This window comes from Dermacentor variabilis, chromosome 10 (genome assembly GCF_050947875.1).
Source record: "Dermacentor variabilis isolate Ectoservices chromosome 10, ASM5094787v1, whole genome shotgun sequence".
NCBI classification, from domain to species: Eukaryota; Metazoa; Arthropoda; class Arachnida; order Ixodida; family Ixodidae; genus Dermacentor; species Dermacentor variabilis.
In genome coordinates this window covers 33,146,664-33,168,309 of record NC_134577.1, presented here as the reverse complement: position 1 = coordinate 33,168,309, position 21,646 = coordinate 33,146,664, and the positions used below count along the sequence as shown (strand labels likewise).

The window sequence follows — 21,646 nt, the reverse complement described above, 5'->3', positions numbered from 1 at the left end:
GCTTTGGTTAAGCACGAATTCTGGTGCGCTAGCCCCGTTTTAAACCTTTAGCGTTGTCGCTGTTCGGGAGTTTCGTTGGCCCATGCTTTTCTCGTGGCCTCTGCATCAGCTTCGATGATGCACAGATGGTAGATAGATGATGTACGTTACGGCTGAAACTTCAAATTCTTTTGGAGTAACTAGAAAGGTACCTTTAGAAAGACTACGAAATACCAACCAAGAAAGTAGTAAACTACAGTACTAAATACTTTTTCCTTTGTAGCTTCGTGTTACAATCGAAAACACTCGTGTGCTTAGATTTCGGTGCATGTTAAATAACCCCAGGTGGTCAAAATTTCCGGAGTCCTCCACTACGGCGTGCTTCATAATCAGAAAGTGGTTTTGGCACGTAAAACCCCAAATATTATTATTATTATCGTGTTACAATCGGCTGGGCGGCAGTTTTATCTTTCACTAATGCTGTTTTACAAAAGCACTTGTGAAACACTGAAATGCGCGAAACAATATTTAGAACACAGTAATACGAGTATAGGATATCAAAGCTATGTAAAAGGGAGGTTCAGAATGCACCCATGCCCACCTAACTTCCTGATATATATCATGTACTAACGTGTCAAGGTCAGTGCCAAAAAAAGAAACTCTCATTCAGCAGCTCGGAATGGTGAAATGTTTGAAAACCGTCTATTTGCGTTCCACTGGCGATCTTTTGTAGGGGCACTACAGAGAACGATTTGGGCTGTAGTAGTGAGTTACTTTTCTATTATACAAAAAAATATATATTTACGTGAGATAATTCTTGTGGCGACATGGGCTTTGATACCATCTTCTCGCGGCCGGTTAAATTTTTATCAGTAAAATTAATTACATTGTGTTTTAAAAGAGCCAAAGACGGAACCTAGGAAATTTAAGAACCTTTATTGAACCACAACATTTCAAATGCGGAAAAATACTTTGTCATCCGTGACGTTAATTAAGCGAGAACAGCGAAGACCCGGCAATATATTTTTTAAAGAATACATTCCTCGTATGTCGTAGCTGCCGCTCCTCTTACGGGATCTTATTGTTATTTTTTTTTTTTGCTTGGAGCATCCATTTTTTTCCTTTGCCGCTCCACGTATTCACGCTGTTTTGCGAGAGTCCTAAAGCGGTGCTGCAACAACATTGAAATCGGTTGATGGACTAGTTCTTATATATATATATATGTGTGTGTGTGTGTGTGTGTGTGTGTGTGTGTGTGTGTGTGTGTGTGTGTGTGAAAGGCCAGTAACGTCACTCCCACGCCGCAAGCTGCCGTCGCCGCGGCAGCTTGCACAACAGTAATCCTTACCGGGAAACGTACGCGGGGAGCGCTACGTGCCTCGCATTGATAGCAGAAGCGCCTTATCATCTATGATGTGGTTTGGATGCTTGTTCTTTTAGAAAGCGATGCCGCGCTGTATTTTGTATGCGCTATACCAAATAATCTATGCACATTTCGCTTCAATCGCTGAAGGTTCCCTTTTTTTTCCCCATGAGGACGATGCCACGAAGACTCCAGACTAGCCAGAGGCTAACAGCTTCGCTGTAAAAGCAGAAGACTGGTCGTGATGCTACCTAGGAGTTCCTACTTCCCTTACCTAACACTGAAGTGCCTGTGCTGACGATTCTGCAGAGAATTCACGGCAAAATTTCCGGGAAACTCCGGAAATTTCGACCACCTGGGGTTCTTTAACGTGCACCTAAATCTAAGTACCACGAGTGTTTTAGCATTTCGCCCCCATCGAAATGCAACCACCGTGGCGTGTATATATATATATATATATATATATGGGGGCGGGGGAACGTGTTGTTATACCTGTTGAATACGCTGCAGGCAGGTGTACGGTTCATCGACAGATTATATTGTTTTTGTTTCCGTTTCACCGATACGTATCTGTATTGTTTACATGCGCAAATAAAGTGAGCAGTTGAAAGTAGCGCTGTGTGTGCCTTATTCTTTCTCTGTCCTCGTCCAGTCCCATTGTATTTACTATCATAAAGGCACATATTTTCTGGTTACGGAGAGCACATTTGCATAAACCACAATGAACTGTTATTTGAGTTGAAACTTATATATTATGGTACTTAGTAAATGGCCTGTCGTCCTATCCACCCCGCGCACCGTGCGTTGATTGCACGTTAACGAAACTGAGGCGGTAAAAATTAAACCTTAGTCCCTCACTACGGCGTTTATCATAATCAGATGGTGGTTTCGGCACGTAAAACCCCAGAACTAATTGTTAAACACTGAACTATTCACAGTTGAAACTTCGATCCAGTACATCAGTATTGCAACTATAGATATTGATTTAAGTTTTCCGCAGTAAAAATCGGCGTTTTCAGACATCAAATTCGGCGTGTAGCATACATGGTACGTTGTGCATTAGAGGGTTCATGAATGTACTGTCGGTCTAAACTCATCCGCTGCGGCTCTCCACGTACGTTCTGTGCGTCAACTTCTCTACGCGTCTGCGTACACCCTAACAACTGGCACGTACCTACATTGCAGTCCCGGCAGACGTGTCTTCCCTGCTCGTCTCCGGTTCGACACACCTCGCGCAGGCCGTGGGACGGAAGGCACCGCGGACACGTCATTCGTCAGCGGACCGCCGGCATAACTGTCCGGGCTGCAGCTTTCCTGCGGCTCCCGCCGTTATTTACGATCGCACAGCTGCGAAAGTCCGTGATGTCCGCGCTGCGCCGAGGGCTGCGACCACTCCCTCGCCCGAATCCCGGCGCCGCGTCCTCCTCTCCACCCCGGCAGTCCCTCTACGCCCGCGGTAGTATGGCGCGTCCCCTTCTCGCCAAGCTCTGCACCCTCACCTTACTCCGCGGCTGCCCCCGTGCCCCCTTCTCCCGCATGATACGCCGTGTACTCTCCGCTGCCGTTATGGCGCGGTCGTATATTCAGGAGCAGGCCCGTTTGCCTCCGGGAAACGACATGGTCATCAACCGCTACCGTTCGAAGCCAGGATCAGCTCGTCACGGAAGGAGCAGCGTCTGAGACAGGTGTCTGTTCGGAAAGAAGGGGGCAAGATGTGAGAGTGAAACTAAAGACAAGGAATAGCACACACAAAAATAAGAGAAACCGGGATGGGTGGGGGGGGGGGGAGGTGAGGAACGCCTTTCCATGACCAGGGTCCCAGTACATTCCCCAACGCGTGTATGTGTGTATGGCCGTAAATCTCTCTAATGACGGCATCGTGATTGCGGCGCGCGTCGAAACGGCCTCGGGATGCTCCTACAGCCCAAGCACCGATTCCGCGCACCATGATGTACACGGAGTCATGGGCCACTTATAAGAGATCCGGAAAGGCTGACCGACTCTGTTCGTGACCCTACCGTTATACTTCCGTGCGCCCCATCGGTTTGCTTCGAGCTAACGAACCGCAGAGCAACCGCCATGGCCAAGCTAACCCTCTTCCTCGCCTTCGGTTTGGTCGGTAGGTGTCACTCTTTTTTTCCCGCACGCGTCGTGAACTCTGAAAAACACCTGCAGAAGAACAACGGGCAGCGGTATCCACTGGGCGTTACACGGATTCTTGCGTTCGGTTGTTGAATAGCAAGATGCGCGTTGTTTTGTACGCGATCGAACCACGTGTATCAAAGTTCGAATTTGTAGATATTTTCAAGAGGGTGCTACTCTTTGTCAGAACCTCATTGCCCAGAGAAAGAAATGAAATAACATTGTGCGACAGTGCAGACGAAAATAGGCTTTTTTTCCTGAAGTAGCAGTCGCCGTGATAATGGCTGTAGCTTATTTGGTGTTGCAAGCAGTCGAGCCAAATGATCCTGAGTTCTGATAAACATCTACGGACCTTTCCTATCGAAAAAGAATAAAGAAATCGGCCTCATAACTCCCATGTGCAATAATCCCCCACGAAGCCATAATTCATACGTGATTCTTGCATGAGAAAGTTACGGAATATGATTTTTCTTGTACTGTTCGCGTTATGCTTACCAGCTAAAGTTGGTAGCATTGCACGCTTATTGTCTTTTTGTGTGTTTGTTATCTGCTCGTGACTTCGTTTCAGAGTGATGACGCGTTAGAGCTGTGGAACGATTGGGGATGGACGGGTCGCAACGTATCGCTTAGCCGAGATTCTTTTTCAAGTGTGACTTCTTTTGCTGCTCGCGCAACTTTCAACAATAACGCTTAAATGTGTCTGACTTGACATTCATTTGTCTTTTGCAGTCACGATGGGACTTATCGGTGAGTCTGGTCGTCTTGTCAGTCGCAATAAGTCATACGTCCTTTGCTAGAAGGAAGTACATGTTGTTATTGTTTTTGATTTAGTACATACTGCAGTCCAAAGACCAAGCAGGGGGCGAAAAAAAGGAACACCGTGAATATAGTGCTTTGGTCCGCTGTAGGAAACGAGCAAACTAGATACTGCATGCAGCGGAGATGCAGTGCATTTTCTAATATAAATATGCACAAAATGGCGTAGGCAGTTATCGACTGAACACGCCGGACCTTGGCTGCGGAGTTATCGTACTCTATGTGGCTTCCTACATGCCATCTTGCGTGATCTGTTTTGTCGCTTGAATGTCCTCAGTGATTTTACTTGCTTATTGTTTGCGCTGCTTCGAGAACCCAGTTGTCCGAAGCCTCTCGTCAGTCATATGTGCCTCCGAGATGTGTAATCATGCAAAATTTTATTTGCGACAGCAAGTTACACTATAGTGTTTGCATTGGGTCATGTCATCTTGTATGAGGCCTTTTGTGCGTCATATGTCTAATTATGCAAAAAACAAAGGAGACAGAAAGACGCAAAAGATGTGCACCGAAATGTCGGCAATAACAGCAGTCATTCGCCCAGTTACTGCTAACTAGCGCCGCGGCGTGACTTCACCAAGGCGTATTGTCTGCGCGCCTGGCTAACTATTACGGATAATTAAAATTGCGGGACGCTGTTTTACCCTCCGAACAGATTGCATAATCATGGGGTTATCGAGTAATTATGACGGAGACGACATGAATATACAATGCTGGAAGATACCTATGAAAGCGGCCAAGTGAACTGAATCATTTGCGACCGCTGTCATAACGTTATTTATTTTCCATGAAACGTGACACAATGTATACCCGCGCTCTCTCTCCGAACACATACCAAGTACCTTTACCCGATTCAAATGGCCGTTTTTCGATGTTTTCTTAAATGTGACAACGCTTAATGACCGCTACACACTTTTTCAATGTCGTGTGCATCGCACTACGTCAAGCGAAGCCATTAATTGGTATTCGAATATGTTTCGTGTGTCTGTATCCTTTCTCCCGTCGTTGGCGTTCTTCGACGTGTCGAACTGTATAACAACTAGCCCGACTATGTACTCCCTCGGAGTTGCTGCTTCACAGAAAGCACGCTTCAAGTTTGCGTTGTAGACACTTCTTTCAGAAGAATGGTCGAGCTGTTGATCCTTTTTGTTTTCTCTCTTATTCGACAGTGACTCAGACTGAAGCCTGGTCGCTCTTCGCCCGGAACGAGCAAGCCAACGCTGAAAGCGCCAGCGCTGACAGGTCAGAGGAAGCCAATGCTGAGAACGCCAATGCTGACAGGTCAGAACAAGCCCACGCAGAGAATGCCAACGCTGACAGGTCAGAAGCCCACGCAGAGAATGCTAACGCTGACAGGTCAGAAGAAGCCAACGCAGAGGAAGCCAACGCTGACAGGTCAGAAGAAGCCAACGCTGAGAACGCCAACGCTGACAGGTCAGAAGAAGCCAACGCCGAGGAAGCCAACGCTGAGAACGCCAACGCTGACAGGTCAGAAGCAGCCAACGCTGAGGAAGCCAACGCTGACAGGTCAGAAGAAGCCAACGCCGAGGAAGCCAACGCTGACAGGTCAGAAGAAGCCAACGCTGAGAACGCCAACGCTGAGAACGCCAACGCTGACAGGTCAGAAGCAGCCAACGCTGAGGAAGCCAACGCCGACAGGTCAGAAGAAGCCAACGCTGAGGAGGCTAACGCTGACAGATCAGAAGAAGCCAACGCTGAGGAAGCCAACGCTGACAGGTCAGAAGCTGCCCACGCTGAGAGCGCTGACGCCGACTGAGCGGCACGCCCAAAGTCTAGCCACAAAAAGAAGACTATGCCAGCACGTCTTTCACTCCGAATTAGCTCATCTTAAAGTACAAGAACCACGGGGGGGCAGATAATAAAACTTATTTCTTTGAACGTACAAAGTGTTTCGTCACCCTGCAACGTTGTCAAATTCATCTTATTTGTCACCTTGGATTCGCTAACAGGACAGCTGTTGGTGACAGCTGCAACGTTTATGTTCGCTGCTACGGGCTCTCCGACTCAAAACGCCAACATTGCGGTTTAGTACTTCGCATGTTAGTACAGAATAACAACGCTGGGGTTCTATTCTGGACATCGACGAATTCCACCATATTATCAAATTCTGCAATGACGTCATTTTGAGCCAACCAGAGCTAACCAAGGGTGCTTTTCTGGACGTTGTCGAATCCCGCCATATTTCGAATTTTCCATCTGGTCAGCTCTGATTGGTTAAGAGGGCTGCTGCGGCCTCTGGGATAGGCTCAACATGCCGCCATTACAGAATGTGACGATGTGGCGGCATTCGACGGCGTCAAAGTAGCACCCCATGTCCAAAAAATCAACTTCAAACTCCGGCGGTGCTATTTGGTACACAAACCGCCATCTTGTTAGCTCTGATTGACCCACATGGTTGATATGGCCTCTCTGGTTGGATCAGGAAGCACGGAAGTATTTAACAGTATCCATACTATCACTTCGGGCGTGCTCAGAATAGTACTCCGGATACGCCCTGGTCCAGAAGCACTCCGGACATGTGCTCCACTAGTTGTCGACAAAATAAGACGCATCACCACCTATGACATGCTAAAAAGTACACGAAATGGCAGACCAGCCCACAGGCTACAAACAGTTATATTATGGACAATAGGTTCCTCAGACCACTTGTGCAGCTTCTTCGCTAAAATATGACTGCACGCATTTATTTAAATGATCTGCCGTGTGGCAAACCGTGCGATTAAATATATATGATGTAGTGATCCCAGAGCATCAGCGGGAGAAGATGAAGCAAGAGATCCAAAGAAGAAAAAGAGCTATGAATATGAGCAAGTCTCATTATACACTACTTTCTTTCATTTATTATGGGTTTATTTCTCATCTTCGATATTCATTCGTTTACATTTTTTGTTATTTCTTTATTGACCAATTTATTTCGTTTTTCAACCATATTACGATCCTGTTCGTGGCTATCCGCCACAGTGCGTTCGTGCCATTGAGGCTTCATCATCATCATAAGTGGATTTTATTGCAAGGTCAGAAAGATTCGACTATAAAATGAGCACTTAATGTTTTCTTACATTTCTTAAAAATACATTACATTAGCTATATTTCTTGTTTTCATTTCGTATATTCTATTAAATTCACAAGATAGAATATATCTATTACTTCCCATATACCTATCCACCAATTTTGTTTACAGTTGTTTTATAATTCTTTCTCCTTATTGTTACATAGAACTACCAAGTCCTTGGCCGATCCCCCAGAGTGGGTATGTGCCACTAACGTCAAGAGGGGGGGGGGGGGGCTGTACATCTAAACGGCTGAAGGCGGAGTGTTTTCGCCAGTTCTTTATATTTGGCGCAGCCGATGACAGTAACTAGAAGATTTGGGTAACCTAGCTCACACAGGGGCCAGACTGCCATCCACTGATAGCAGGCTACGAGCTGGACGGTGAGAATTTCGTTGCTGCATCGAAAGAGAGAGATGACTATAACCCCTGGTCGTCGCCTCGAAGCCATCGCCGCCAAATTGCCAAACAGCCGATCAGCGACGTCATCACTAAAAGCATTGTGACGATCGTCCGTGACCATCGTCAAAAGCATTGCAGAAACTGCAGCGTTTCCCTTTCTACTAACGTGCGATAGAACTGCAGAGAGGAGGGAGGAGAAGAGTCAGAGGGTCGAGGAGACCATGATAAGGCAAGGAAACTCTACGACAGCGGTTGAGGGGAAACTCGATAAGCTTAAGTTCAAGGTACGGTACAGTACGTTCCTGCTATTTCTGAAAAAATAAACGCCATGCAAATATGTCAAGCGGACAAATTACGCAGGACGCGCAGAAGCTAGAGCCGCATTAATTAAAGCGCACCGCAGGGTCCAGGCGACACTACGGAAGCGGTCGAGCGTCAAATAAATACTTATGTGCCCGCCGCGATAGCTTCGCGGCTATGGCATTGCTAGAGATCGCGGACTTGATCCTGACCGCGGCAGCCGCATTTCGACGGGGGCGAAATAGAAAACGCATGCGCACTTAATTGGGACACGTTAAAGAGCATTACGGTGTTAAAATTCATCTGTAGTCTGCCAATACGGCGTGTCTCGTAATCCGATTGTGGTTTTGGCACGTGCAGCCCATAATCCAATTCTTAAGTTTAATACTTCTGCCATGATGCGATGTGCCATGCAAGGCAATGACAATGCTCAACCCTCTCAGAGGTTATGAAATACGGCGTACAACTTCAGCAAACACCTCCCGCTGTGTGGTGTGCTACGCAGACAAACAGCAGTGGTGCACGCAAGGTAACGTTTAACATCAACCCACCACTCTCGTGTTAGACTAAACGTTGAAGAAATTGAGCTTTCGCCGTCAACATCGCCGCTAATTATCGTCAATCAAGGCAATCAGCACAGAAAGCTTCGCTTACATCGATTCCCACAACGCGTGGGATCTGCATAACTTTTCTTTTTAAATCAAGTTGTATCAGTTTTCTACACTATTCAATCACCAAATTAAGTTGCGCATACTTGGTCTCGCTGTTCTTGTACGTCTCACGTTCCTGGATAAATTATTCCTAAGAATTTTGAGAATGGCAGCCCACAAACACATGTCATGAAAAATAACATCCACAGCGCACGCCTTTTATCTTAACTATTAAAACTGCACAACAATAGTGCTCACACCTGAAATTCATTATTTTACTGGCGCGGCTCTTTGCGGGCAGCGTAGTGGCATCTCTGCGATGTCATCACAGGCCCTACATTTGTACACTTATCAACATGGACAGCGCAACGCTAAACCTTCCTATAGCAGTCAGTGCTTCGCCCTTTTGATAATAACCACGAATAAAGCTTTTTTTTTTATTTCTCGGCGATACTAGTAATAATAATTTGACAGCGTGGTTTCAGGAATGTAAATTTTGTGAGGTATCTATCCTCGCGTAGGTGTAGCTTACAGCGCCACCTATTGTAGTGCTGCTCTATGCATGTAATGTAGTCTGGTTATTCTATCGCTCTAGCGAGGCTTGGGTTGCCATAGTTTCCAAAAATGGCCGAAGGTGAGTGTGCTTGCGACGAACAACGCCGCGATCCTGCATCGTCCAACGACGCTGGTGGTGATAGCTCTGCCGATCTCCAAGATGAGCCCCCGAAGCACAAGGTCAAAGCAGGGAAGAAGAAGAAAATTCCCGGCGTCGTCTACTTGAGTTACATACCGCCCAAGATGAACGTCAAGACCGTGCGGAGCATGTTGTCAAAGTACGGCGAACTGGGACGCATATTCCTGCAGCCGGAGAAAGAGCGTGGCAAGGCGCGGAACTTCGTCGAAGGTTGGGTCGAGTTCATGGACAAAAAAGTGGCCAAGCGCGTTGCTGCCACCTTGAACGGCGTCCAGGTAGGTGGAAAGCGACGTGCCGAGTATTACTACAGCCTCTGGAGCATCAAGTACCTGCACCGGTTTAGGTGGACGCATCTGAACGAGCGATTAGCATACGAGAAAGCCGTAAGGGACCAGCGACTGCGCACCGAGATCGCGCAGGCCAAGCGCGAGTCCAACTTCTACATTTCGGCCGTTCAGAAGAGCAAGCGCCTACGGCGCGAAGCTAAAGAAGGTGGCGAGGACGACGCGAGCTTACAACGGTCGATCGATGTGAGGCAGCGCGCTACCGACGAGGATATCGTCGCGAACAGGGCAAAAAAGACTGCAGAGGGAACTTCAAAACCCGCCGTCGACCTCGGCCTGCTGAAAAACATTTTTGTAAGTGGTGTGGCAGCGGGCTCGGACGATTCAGAGAACGAGCTTGGGACGTGATTCATTTGAAGTCAATAAACTTTTTCTATGTAGGAAGGGCTCTCTGTTGTCACTATCGCACTTTCGCTGCTTCCTTTATTTCGTGTACAGAACCGCATAGTGAACACCCCTACGGCACTTAATCATAGAGCTTGTTTTCGTACGCATCCGCACACGCTGGAGCTCGGATGACTTTGGATTGGGCTCATGGTGGCTCGTAAGTTGGTCAAGGCACTGCCTGTAGTTGGATTGCTAGCCGGATTAGCATGTCGTGGGCTTCCTGTTCCGGCGCTTGCTTTGCCCTTGCTCGGTCTGCTTCTGGGACGATTTTCGCGATCGGATTCAGATTGGCGTATTTTAATTTCCTGCGCAGGGGCTGAAAAATGGTGTTCATACCACCTGACGAGTCTCCGCTTTTGTTTATATATGACGTATTGCAGCGGGAGCGAGAGAAAAGGGGCTGGGGTCCGTGGAGCTACTACCGGTCACCCGCCGATGATGAGGGCATCGAAAAATTGGGATTCCTTTCGTTCTATGCAATGAAGTTCGGTGAGTAACATCATTTCAAGTGTCACTCGAAACAGTGAACACGCAGTGTAGTCAGGCAGTCTCTGTCATGTCGCGAGGCCTTGGTGCCCCGTCACACGACTTCACGTGAATGTGGACAGCACTGCACGGCAAACTGCACAACGAAACTTCAGCTTTGCATTTTTAGGTGCGAACTTCACGAATAGAGATGAATGCACTTCTAAAGCCCTTTCTTAGCCGCCTTCGTCTTCACTGCTTTGTGGTTTAGCCTTTACGTATTGAACTCGCTTGCGCTTTCCTTACAAATTTGAAACGAAGTGTTATGACACGCATTATAGATATGAGACGCCACTGATGAAGAGTTGTGCTCACTCGTTTTGTTGTTACTGTGACTGACTTTCATGGACACATTGTTCCCTACAATTTAACTGAGGTTCGCGCAATACAGTTTTGGTAAAATTAGTCATAAGTACAGTGCCAACTGTCTTTGTATTTCGCATAATCGTCATCACTTCCGTATGTGTATCGAGAAGAAGCATCTGTATGTGGTGAAGTCTTCCACACGTCTGTCCAGAGCTCAGAATTTGCCCGCTGTGACGCAAAAATCTATCTGCATTGCTGACCGTTTTGAGAGGCAATGGTTGGGAACAGGGGAATCTACAAGAACGCACAACCCACACAGTATTCAGCCCGGCACATTGAACTATACTAACAACGTGTTATTACTCTTTGTATGCCGGGCAGTGCTCCACAAATAAGTGTGGGCGTTTGTACTTGCCTTTGACCTTATCAGAAACCGCACATAGCGTGTTGTATAACTTAATTAGCTATCTCAGCTACAAACATTGAGTCCAGTGAATGTGCTGAGGTGTAGGACAAACATTATAAATCAGCAGCGACTCATTACATCGCAAACTGCAGTTGAAATTCAAGCATAACCTAGCGTGTGAAGTATAGCCTATTTATTCCCCGTCAAGTGACGAGAAATGCGTGCCACGGTAACAAACTTTTCTGTTTGCTTCCAGGTGCAGCAGCTGGTTTGACTGATGGAATTCTGATTACCGAAGCATCGGGCTTCAGGCACTTTGCGGGACGTGTAGGTTTCTGGACAGTTCCATCGTGTGAGTTTTTCCAGGCTTGCCCACACATTCTAGAGCAGTAAGTTTGGTGCAACCAGGATTTGGACTACCTTGAGCCAGGACGGCTAATGCTTGTCTCTTAGATGAAAACATCTTGGCTCTTCAACTGCCATTTATGATGCATGGGCAGCAAAAAGCCAGCAATGTTGCTAAAGACAATGAATAAATGATCTACGTGCTGTCTCACCAACTCAGTCTAAAGTTGCCACCTGTCCGTTTTCCACTGGCACAACTGGTTTTTCCTTCACAGTGCCGGCTGCCACTTTGACCCCTACACCGGCATGTCATTTGACGGTCTTCCGGCTCTCTCTATATCTGCACATTCTAAGCTACATCACAAGCACTCTGTCGAGCGTTTATAAATGGCAAATAACTGAATTCGATACAAACAAACCCATTCCTAATTGCCTAAACTTTCCTTGAATTCCCCGAAGCATAGAGTATTTCGTTGACATCTAGACTTGCAAGTATTGTTGTGCTGTTTTACAAATAAATTATTTGCGTACCAAATTTTACATTAAGTCTTTCAATGAACCTCAGTCACGCAAATGTTCTTTTCTGTGTATCGCCACATTATTTGCTTCTCAGTTAACGTATCAAATATGTTATCCCATGCTTGCAACCTAGTAAGAACAGAACTTAAGTTTTTTTCATGACATGTTGGCCCATGAAATAAGCCTTTCAAAGATTTTGAAAGTCTTATTTTCATTTGATAGAGCTACGAAATATGCTTTTGTGTATTTGGGCCATTTTGGCACAAGAGAAGGTCTCAAAATGTGCTAGGTCAAATGTTTGATTCTTTTATGCTCCATTTCATACCTGACAGGCAATGCTAAAGAGCTTAAGCTGCACAGGTGGGTCCCCACCTGTGGCAAGTTGTTTTTTCATCCACTTTCATTTCCATTAATTTATCATTTCTTTATTTCATTTATTAAGCACAATTAATTTCCCCTAAGTTGTCCTTGGCGTCAGTGTTAACTTCTTATGGATCAAATCCTGGCCATGGCGACCGCATTTCGATTGAGGCAAAATGCGAAAACACCTGTGTACCTAGATTTAAGTGCTTGTTAGAGATCCCCAGGTGGTCGAAATTTCCGGAGCCCTCCACTACGGCGTGCCTCATAAACAGAAAGTGGTTTTGGCACATAAAACCCCATAATTTTTTTTAACTTCTTATGATAGGCCTCTCGATTATAACCCCATTTCTTCTCGTTTAAAATCCATAGTAGCAATTTTGATACACTGAAGCAGTTTCAATTGTGAATAAATAAGAAAACCAATTTTGAAATAATCAATTACTGTAGTAGTTAAACCTTAAAAGAATAATATTAAGTTTAAATAGTAATACAATTTTCTAACTTGGTGTGAAATTATGTTTCGGTTTTGTGGGGCTACCGTGGTCTTATGTTGCCCTTGAGTTGCCTGACCTGGCATCATCGACAGTGCCATACTGTCATGACACAGAATAAAAAAGTGTGCTGACATAGTGCAGTAACAAACATATGATGATATTGCTCATAAAGAAATTTAAAAAATGGGCTGTGTACGTTTCTTTTGGCTGTCTGGAAACCATGAATCATCCTTCGCAGGGGAACTTTATAGGTTTACTCTGTAACTTCACATTCCAACATGTGTACTTGAACTTTCTCTTGGATGTAGTATGTCTGATATATTTGTCTTATATTTCGAAAAAAGCCATTTTGTTTAAAGTTTGTATTTCAGAAGTGCCCTTTGACCCTGTTGTATGTGTTAAAAAAAAACTTGTAAACCAATCCTTTCTTTCTCAGTGTTGTCTTGCGGTGCTTTCGTGGCCACAAATCACGCCCTGGCGAAGGTCACTGGCAAGGACACGTGGTACAACCACGCGGTTGGTGGTGTTGCGGCTGCCTCCGTGTGGGGAGGGGTGTGTAAGTGTCCTGTCTCACCTTGCATTACTGAGTGACTAATTTAGAAGCTAATTTACTAATTACTAATTTAGAATTTAGAAGCACACAATGACCCCTTCAGGTGCTGTGTGCAAAATAGGGGCATCCCAGGATAGAGCATCAAAAGCCAGATTACTGACTTTTAAAGCGGGTTCCATACATCTTGAAACAATTCCGAGTGGACGTGTGCTGCAAGTTTCAACAATGTGTGCTGAGCGTTCTTGCAAAATGAGCTGGAAAGTAGGACAGCTGGGCGTTTGCTCTAAGTGTTAGCAGTATATCATCATCTAACATGTTCGCTTCTTTCCTGGTCTTTTGCAACGTCTTACATCGAGCACATTCTTCAAGTGGCTGAATAGGTGCACTCCAAGTATGGTAGACATGCAATAGTTGATGTTCTCGTCTGTCAAGTTCGTGGAGAGAATTCTTACCTAGAGTCCATTTTCTGTAAACTTGACAAACCTAACTGAAGAAGGAAAAATACTTAATCTATTCTTGAGCTGTCTGTTTTCTGCAATTGCAAAAATGCAGGCAATTTGCTGAAACCAAATTTCCAATAGACTGAATTGTTGCCTAAATGGCTTATGTTAACCCTTTCGTTCAGAGCATAAGCATGTGTGCTTTTTAAGGGGTATTGTGGTAGCAAGAAACATTTTACACTGTGCTGTGGGTAAATTGAACTTCCTACGTACTCAGTATTACTCCGTTTCAGTTGAGTGACCTGAATATTGCTAAACACAACCTTTTTGGTGAAAACACTTCCATATTTCATGGGATGTTTGATCTGCTGTGTTCCTTTAGTGATGTCGTAAGAATAGTGTTTTTCTTTGTCATAATGCTTGTGGTCAATGACTAACTTGTTCATATGCTTTGAGCCGGTCAGTCCTTTTTATAAAAAAACACGACTTGATTCACGGGGCGCTAAACCAATATTTGATTAATCTGTAGTTCTGTGTGCTGACTAGAAACTGTACAAAGCATCATCCTGCTGCCTTGACTTTACTTCAGCAGAGCCTGCAGCATCCTGCAATAAAATAATTACACTGATGCAATTATCGCGGTCCATCATAATTTGTGGCTGAAGGGGTTTAATCCTTTAGGCACGCACTTTTTTGCGTTGTTATTATGGCCTTCTTCAGTATGGACAGTTGGAATTGCTGACTTTTGCACGAACAATACTTGTTTCTTTAGCATATCCGGCCCCTTTGTTTATGAATGTGCACTTTACTGAAACTAGACAGTGGCAAAGGTGAGTACTGTTGTGAAATCAGGGGTCCGTGCAGCCAACAAAGGTTTTGTGGATGGTGCCATGTGTCAGTGTTGTTGGATGATCTCACCGCTGCCACCAGTTGTAAGGGTTGTAGGTCGTAGGGAGGAACTTGGGAGGACAGGACTAGGCGAGCAGGATTTAGTGACAGATATTTACATTAGAACAAGGGATACATTCGACAGTCTAGCGTGACTCCCAAATGGAGCCCGCAAGATGAAGCATACAACATGCGAGCACGAAGCTCCAAACACATTGCTTCTCAAGCAAGAGCACACTCACAGAGCTCACTGACGAGCACAATCACAGAGCACGCTGAGAGCACCCCTAGCAGCGAAAAACAGCTGCTTATAAACACTCCATGCTCCCTAGATCAGTAGAGGTGAGAAAAACGTTCGACCAGTCATCGAAGCCGGGCCGCCTTTGAGCTGGAGGGCTTACACACACATGTACGCACTGGTTTCACTGCCCCCACCGAGGTGAGACGGGCTTTGCAGAACTCAGGGCTTACGTTTTGAAAGGCGTGTCTTATTCCCCGAGCTGAACCCCGCAGCGTGGCTGCCGGTTCTCCATTGCCTTGTGTCTTGTAAGGCACGTGGGACATTACCGCCAGATACATTCCCTCGGGAACTCCCTCGCTCCCGAAAGACCGGGTCGGTGGTGGCGGGTTCAGTAACAAAGCCTGGTTCGTCGAACTCATCTCAGCCTTCCCGCGACGGAGAGTCGCTGACGCGGAGTATTGTCCCCCGCACACCGTAGACTTAGTGGCGCCGTTCGATTAGAGGATGACTGTGGCTTCCCAGAAAACACCAACCCTGCATGAAAAACCTTGCATGTGGGCATCTCGGCAGGCCGTTCCTAACACATGCGAGGTGCCGGGAGAAAAAAGAGTTCCGCGTGACGTTGAAGAGAATGAAGAAAGGATTATATTAAAAAAAAGTATGTGGTTCAGTTTTCCAACACTGCTCCAACTATCGGAGCACACTGCATGCTAGCGTCTTTGCATGTCCGGGCGTCTCTTTCACAGCCTTCTGGTTCTGCTTTTTATGCCCTTCCCTCTTTCCCTCTTTGAGGGAATTCACTGGCCAATCACAATGCCGAATTGTTCACCACCTCTGTTGCTTCTCACTGGTCTCCAACATGGTGCGTCTGTCTTCTACCTGCTGCTCGTGTCTCCAACGAGGTACACTGCGAGGAAACCGCGTCACAAGCTGTGAACCCGCCGTTACTTTCTCCAGGAGTCCCTGTCAATGACCCTGTTATCGATTAGTGGCCTCTTCGTGACAGTCAGGAGGGCGTCGTTACTGTCTTGTAGCAAAGTGAATGATGAGGTGTGAACATCTACCGTGACAACTGCATGTCGCTGGTGGGGCATCCCACGCTCTGAAGGACCGCCAGGCAACAGTACTGGGCGCCCATCTGTATAATTTGGCCTCAATAATATGTAAAATGTTACTGTAAATAGCCATTTTTCCATGCCTTCTACCTGCTGTTTGTTGTTCCAGTACACATTGTAGAATGAGGGAAGGATGGCTTAGGGCATCATTCACTTTTGAAGATAAAATGACTCTGGTGATTTCACTTGACTAGCACCATACACATCAGTGCCTTTGGGTGACTGCATTTTTGACTATACATGCAGGAAAACATATTATTGTCCTGAGTTGGCAGAAACCATTTATTGTCTCCGGCAGCACCCAACGCTGCACAAACGCCCGGTCCTGGAATTCACGGGAACCAAAGTGCTTCCGCGCCAAGGGCGAAAGTACAGACAGGGGCACATATAGCATGTTACTGCAAGAGCAGAGGCTCCGGCAACACGCTGCTAGGAAAAATCCCCGCGGCCATGTGCTTGCTCTCGTGATAACCAATGGGCCAACTCACAAGAGCTTGGACAATCTGCTTCAGCTTGGGCCTCCGATATGTGCAGCTTCGCGCAGTTCGGCCGTGAGAGAGCACTAGGCACTGCTCTTCAGCTTAGTGTCCAGACAGAATCGACACAAAGTATGCGCTTGTCGTACGGGCTAAGGCACTGTACAGGAGTTCAAGTCCGAGGTACAGATTGGCTGGCAGACGAGAGGAAAGCATGTACATACCCTATGCTGTCCCAGGATAGAAGACCCGCGCTCCCATCGTGAGCAGCCAACAGCAGCCATGCCACAACGTGAGTGCCCCCACCACAAACCATCGGGAGTGGAATGGGGAAGAGGCGTAGGGCTGACATAACAGGTGAATGCCTGTGCAGTGGCGCTGGCGCATACCTCCATTCCTGCAACCCATGTTGGCGAACTGCCATGCTTGCAGCTCCCATAAACTCTAGTGCCAGAGTTAACTCTAGCGATTTTTGTAGAAAACCTTTTTGTAGGTTTCAAGAATGGAGTGGCACGAGCATTGAGTATCCACTGTGAATGAGAGCAACTGGAGTGGTGTACTAGTGTGGCAGAGTCTGGTGGGCTGCTTGTATCTCGAGTTGAACACGTGAAGGGGGCCGAGAGTCTGTGTATTTGGTGCACGACTGGATGCCATAGAGACATGCACTAGCTAAGGACATAGAGCAGCAGGCCTCTGGAGCACCGGGCACAGGCAAGAACCCACACTCTTAACTCTTTCACACTGGAATTATTAAATGCACGGCAGAAAAAATTTTTGCAAGAGATTTCAACTACATCTAGCCCTCGTAATCGATTGCCACCAATATTTTCTGTGGGTGAATTTTTTATCAACTTTGGGGTGAATTTGTAAATCGCATGTGAGTGCTCAAAAACATTGTCACAGTAGCATGACAACCGGCACTTAAGCCAGAAAACATAGTTCCTGGCTGCACTTATTCCAAGTCTGCACTTATTCAGTATGTCGTGAATTTGTGACAACCAGCGTTAAAAAGTTCATCCGACAGGCTGCTTTCTCAGCAGCTGTTCCCTTCTTCGCACATGCTTCTTCTCCACAATGGTGGCACCTCCTCCTCCCAAGCGCACTTCATGATACCACCCAGATGCGCCATGGTAGCCTAGTGGCTATAGTATTTTGCTGATGAGCTCAAGGTCATGAGTTTGATCCTAGCCACAGTGGCTGGATTCCAGAGGGGTGGAATGCAAAAATGTTTGTGTGTCACACAAGGGGGCATGTTAAAGAAAACCAGACGGTCAAAATTGTTCCAGAGTCCCCCACTACGGCATACCTGATAATCAGATTGTGGTCTTGGCACCATGACATGCCATAATTAAATTTCTGGAACCCTTCGTGTTTTTTTTTTTCTATTGTAATAGCAGTTATAGACACTCGAGCCATATTCACGTTGTCACTGTTGATGTAAGAGAGTTTTCAGAGACACGGAGTGCACTTTGCTGCAAAAACAATGCAGCGATGTGGACACACCAGGAACGCCACATTCAGTCGCCTTGGTGGCGATGCTAGGACTTCATTTTGCATGCAAACAGTATGATGTTTTGTTTCTGCATCTAAACAAAAAAAATAATGTTCGGCAGCATGTTTCACTCCTGTAACATCTGAAGATGAAAGCCTGATGCACACTTGTATAGTTATACGATCAGAGGGAGTCAGACTTATTGCAAAACATGACAAGCCGCAGGGGGAAGTAAACGCATTGCAAGTCGTCTATGATCTTCGGCCTGCTCTCTCTGTTGCCATGTTGCATTGCCGCTTTCACAGCTGGGCTCCTTCAGCTCGTTTTCTACGCTTAGCTGTAGCTTCGCATGCTCATACGGTGGGGTCAGACCCACGCCAACGACGTTTGTCTTCGATTTTACGTTACATCCTCTCAGCAGGGGAAAGCAGCACTCGTGGTCGGACTCCTTGCTCCTGTCGCTTTGCAAGTCGCACCTCGCTTCTCACTTCGCAAGCATCCTCGGCCATAGCGTACTTTCGAGGGGGGGTATGCAGTGCTTTATTGATGATACAGATGCTTGTCTTGAGCCTGTTCTTTCTTGAAACATACGCTGTTCTGTGTGTTGTATGGGTGATTTCGATGAATGCACTATTCGCTTCACTTTGCTGAGCGCTTGTAGCCTCTGCCTTAAGGGGTTATGAGCCAGTGCTGATATATCTTTTTGTACGACTTGACTAGACGCCGCATTTTTTGGGGGCATGAGCCATTGCAATGAGTCACTTAAGGCTTTCGCCTTACAGAAAAAAAAAAACAAAGGCTATAAGCACACTAGCGTTTCGGCTGAGCTGTTGCGTGTGCACTAGTTTGAGTGGAACGGGGAGTAAACGTCAAGCTAACATCATCTGTTATTTCACTAGACTAGACGCTGACTAACACTGACGTTTTCCTGTCGGTCTCATCTCGTGCACCAGAAGGACGCTGTTTCTTCTGGCATGCCGGAGCTGCGTTGTGCTGACATATTGCACCTGTGTATTGTTACAACACCATTCTAAGAAGTGCAAGTGCAGATGTAAACTTTGCTAGGCGCTTTCACTGTTTCACCCTTCAGATGAAGCTGCCAAGTTTTTTTTTCCTTGTAACTTTTGCTATGTAGTTGGTACAAGTATATTCATAGTCTTTGTCGTCATCGCCTTTCTCGTGTGTAGTCCATAATAGCAGCACATGCGCACCTGATTACAATGCAAGGCTGCATCAGATCACGCATTCTTTTTGCGTCGTGGTGTTTCCAGTAGATGACATACACTATGTTTTCGTTGCGAGTGCAAGCAGGGCACTATGGCTACTTGAAGCAGAAACATGTCACTCGGCTTGTGCAGTGGTAAATAGGCTCGCATCTGCAACCGCTTCCATGTACTGAGTGCATCATATTTCGCGACCTAAATGTACGAGACTCAATGTTACATCAAATTACAGGATGTACAGTCATATCATTCACATGTTATGCACTACTCTATTGGTCGTGAATTCGAGTAGTGAGCGAAATCTTTGTGGCATTGCCAGCTGGAGTAGCTGGAACTTGGGTGATTTGTCTTCTCTTTTTTTTTTTCTTTGTTTGCAGTTAATAGCTACAAGGTTGGATTTCCTCTCTGTCTCGTCTTTGCCGCATGGTTTGCCGTTAAGAAGTGGTCAGTCGACAACGGCGTGAGCCTGACTGGAGCCCCTTCAAAGTATCCAGAGTTCTTCTATCCTGCACAGAAGTTCGACTTCTCCATCATGAAAGCGCCATAGTCGAGCAGCCATGCCGCTGCCTTTGTCTTCTTGTGCGCAGGGCCCTGTGCCCTGTTGTAGAATAAAGCCAATGTGAATACCATGTTTTCGAGTAAACTTCATTGTCTTGGAAGGCGCTCTTGAAGAAAGCATTAGAGGGACCCTAAAGAGAAATGCTATTTCAAAACTTTAGTTCCTTTAATCTTGTTGTAATAGGCTGGTTATTAAAAGTGACAATGAAGGTTAAAGTTCAGTTTCTTGAATTTCACGGCATAAACCCAGTGCTGTCAACTTTCCTACTTAAATGATAACGTCAAATTTCTTGTTTCCTTTTTCATATTTGGGCCTCTGTGGTTCTATGAATGCTCTTTAGCCTTGCCAAATTCAGTTTCTGACTTTTTTAGAATGCAATGTAGTCTATCTTAAGTGACAAAGAAAGTAACCAGGCATAAGCAGAAGTCTAAATCCATGACCTCTTGTTAAGCTGATGCAAGTACATCAAGTTGGCGTCGCCAGTCTTTCGGTCTTGCATCTTTTCAAGCTTCCCAAGCCTTTTTCATGGCGAGAGCTGCTTTTCTGGTATTGGAGTATGCCAGTTTACAATGCAGCTCAACTTACCTTTGTCTTCAATGACCATATGAAGACAAGGTGCATGAAGACGATTTTTCTTAATCTTCATTTTCTGCGTTAAAGGTCGAAGACCTTGGAACCTCCGAAAAAATACCAGCACACTTCAGAGCACCTGAAATAATTGTACAACTTTTCTGAAGCAAGTTTTGGTTTCATTTACCAGGAAGTGAAGTGTTGTGATGACATGATGCAGAAGGTGATCATTCTGACAATTGCTCTGCTCACTCTGTTGTTTGCTATGCTGCTGCATTTGTCCTCGCAACTAACAGCAGCACAGCAGACAACCAAGCAATGAAGCTGCAAGCCCCCTAAACCTTTGAAGAAGTATTAACAAGTGTAATTTTCTATAACACCTATTTCTATGAGCCAGTATTAGTTCCCAAGAAGTAGATGTGTCGTGACATCATGTTATTTTGTGTCATTCCTATCCTGCGATCATTGTGGCTGCGACGCATGAATGTAGCCAGAAGAAATTCCCGCAGAACTTTTGATCGATTCTTTATGAGCAATGTTGTCACACCTAGACTTATTGCTATATGATGCCAGCGAACCAGCGAATGTGTGAAATAAAAATAGCTTAGTGTTTCCAAACCTTCATTCTAACTACATGTGATCATTTATGTGCAAGAAGTCTGCTGTAAATTTTCTGCAAGTTTGTAGAAACCTGTATTGAAGTTTTACCCATTATGCAGTTACATGAGAGCTGGTGCAATATTTATGCAGTAAATTTCACACTGTTTTGTACAGTATCAGTTGGAGTAAACGTTTGTAGATGTGGGGACTCAGTCCATGTCATCTTAGTTCGTGGAAGTGGTGCTGCCTAGGAGTGAAGTGGAGGGACAGTGCTTCTCCTTCTCTTTCCTATGCTGCCTTTCACTTCGTTTAAATTCTTTCAGCCTGGTGCTACTTTATAAATAAGTTGTGGGGCGTGACAACAGTCAATCGTAGCTCTCCATGTGG

The 21,646-nt window shown here is 45.9% G+C and overlaps 3 protein-coding genes across 4 annotated transcripts; all 3 read left to right on the top strand.

Annotated features, from left to right (window-relative positions):
* Positions 1-3,281: 3,281 nt before the first annotated feature.
* Positions 3,282-6,220, top strand: LOC142560280 (uncharacterized). Of its 2 annotated transcripts, XM_075672246.1 has the most exons (3): positions 3,285-3,461; positions 4,214-4,231; positions 5,467-6,219. In XM_075672246.1, the coding sequence occupies exons 1-3, from the start codon at positions 3,422-3,424 to the stop codon at positions 6,072-6,074; spliced, it is 666 nt and encodes a 221-aa protein (XP_075528361.1). In that variant the 5' UTR covers positions 3,285-3,421; the 3' UTR covers positions 6,075-6,219. The 2 variants fall into 2 exon arrangements, with proteins under 2 accessions (XP_075528362.1, XP_075528361.1); XM_075672247.1 differs by lacking the exon at positions 4,214-4,231 and having other exon boundaries at positions 3,282-3,461; positions 5,467-6,220.
* A 3,100-nt stretch (positions 6,221-9,320) lies between these two features.
* On the top strand, positions 9,321-10,137 carry LOC142559476 (activator of basal transcription 1-like). The gene has a single exon (XM_075671073.1). It carries the CDS (start codon positions 9,344-9,346, stop codon positions 10,103-10,105), a length of 762 nt encoding a protein of 253 aa, XP_075527188.1. The 5' UTR covers positions 9,321-9,343; the 3' UTR covers positions 10,106-10,137.
* Positions 10,138-10,355: 218 nt separating this feature from the next.
* Positions 10,356-20,161, top strand: LOC142560279 (uncharacterized). The gene is made up of 4 exons (XM_075672245.1): positions 10,356-10,633; positions 11,638-11,733; positions 13,539-13,658; positions 19,908-20,161. The coding sequence occupies exons 1-4, from the start codon at positions 10,468-10,470 to the stop codon at positions 20,075-20,077; spliced, it is 552 nt and encodes a 183-aa protein (XP_075528360.1). The 5' UTR covers positions 10,356-10,467; the 3' UTR covers positions 20,078-20,161.
* The last annotated feature ends 1,485 nt before the right edge of the window (positions 20,162-21,646 follow it).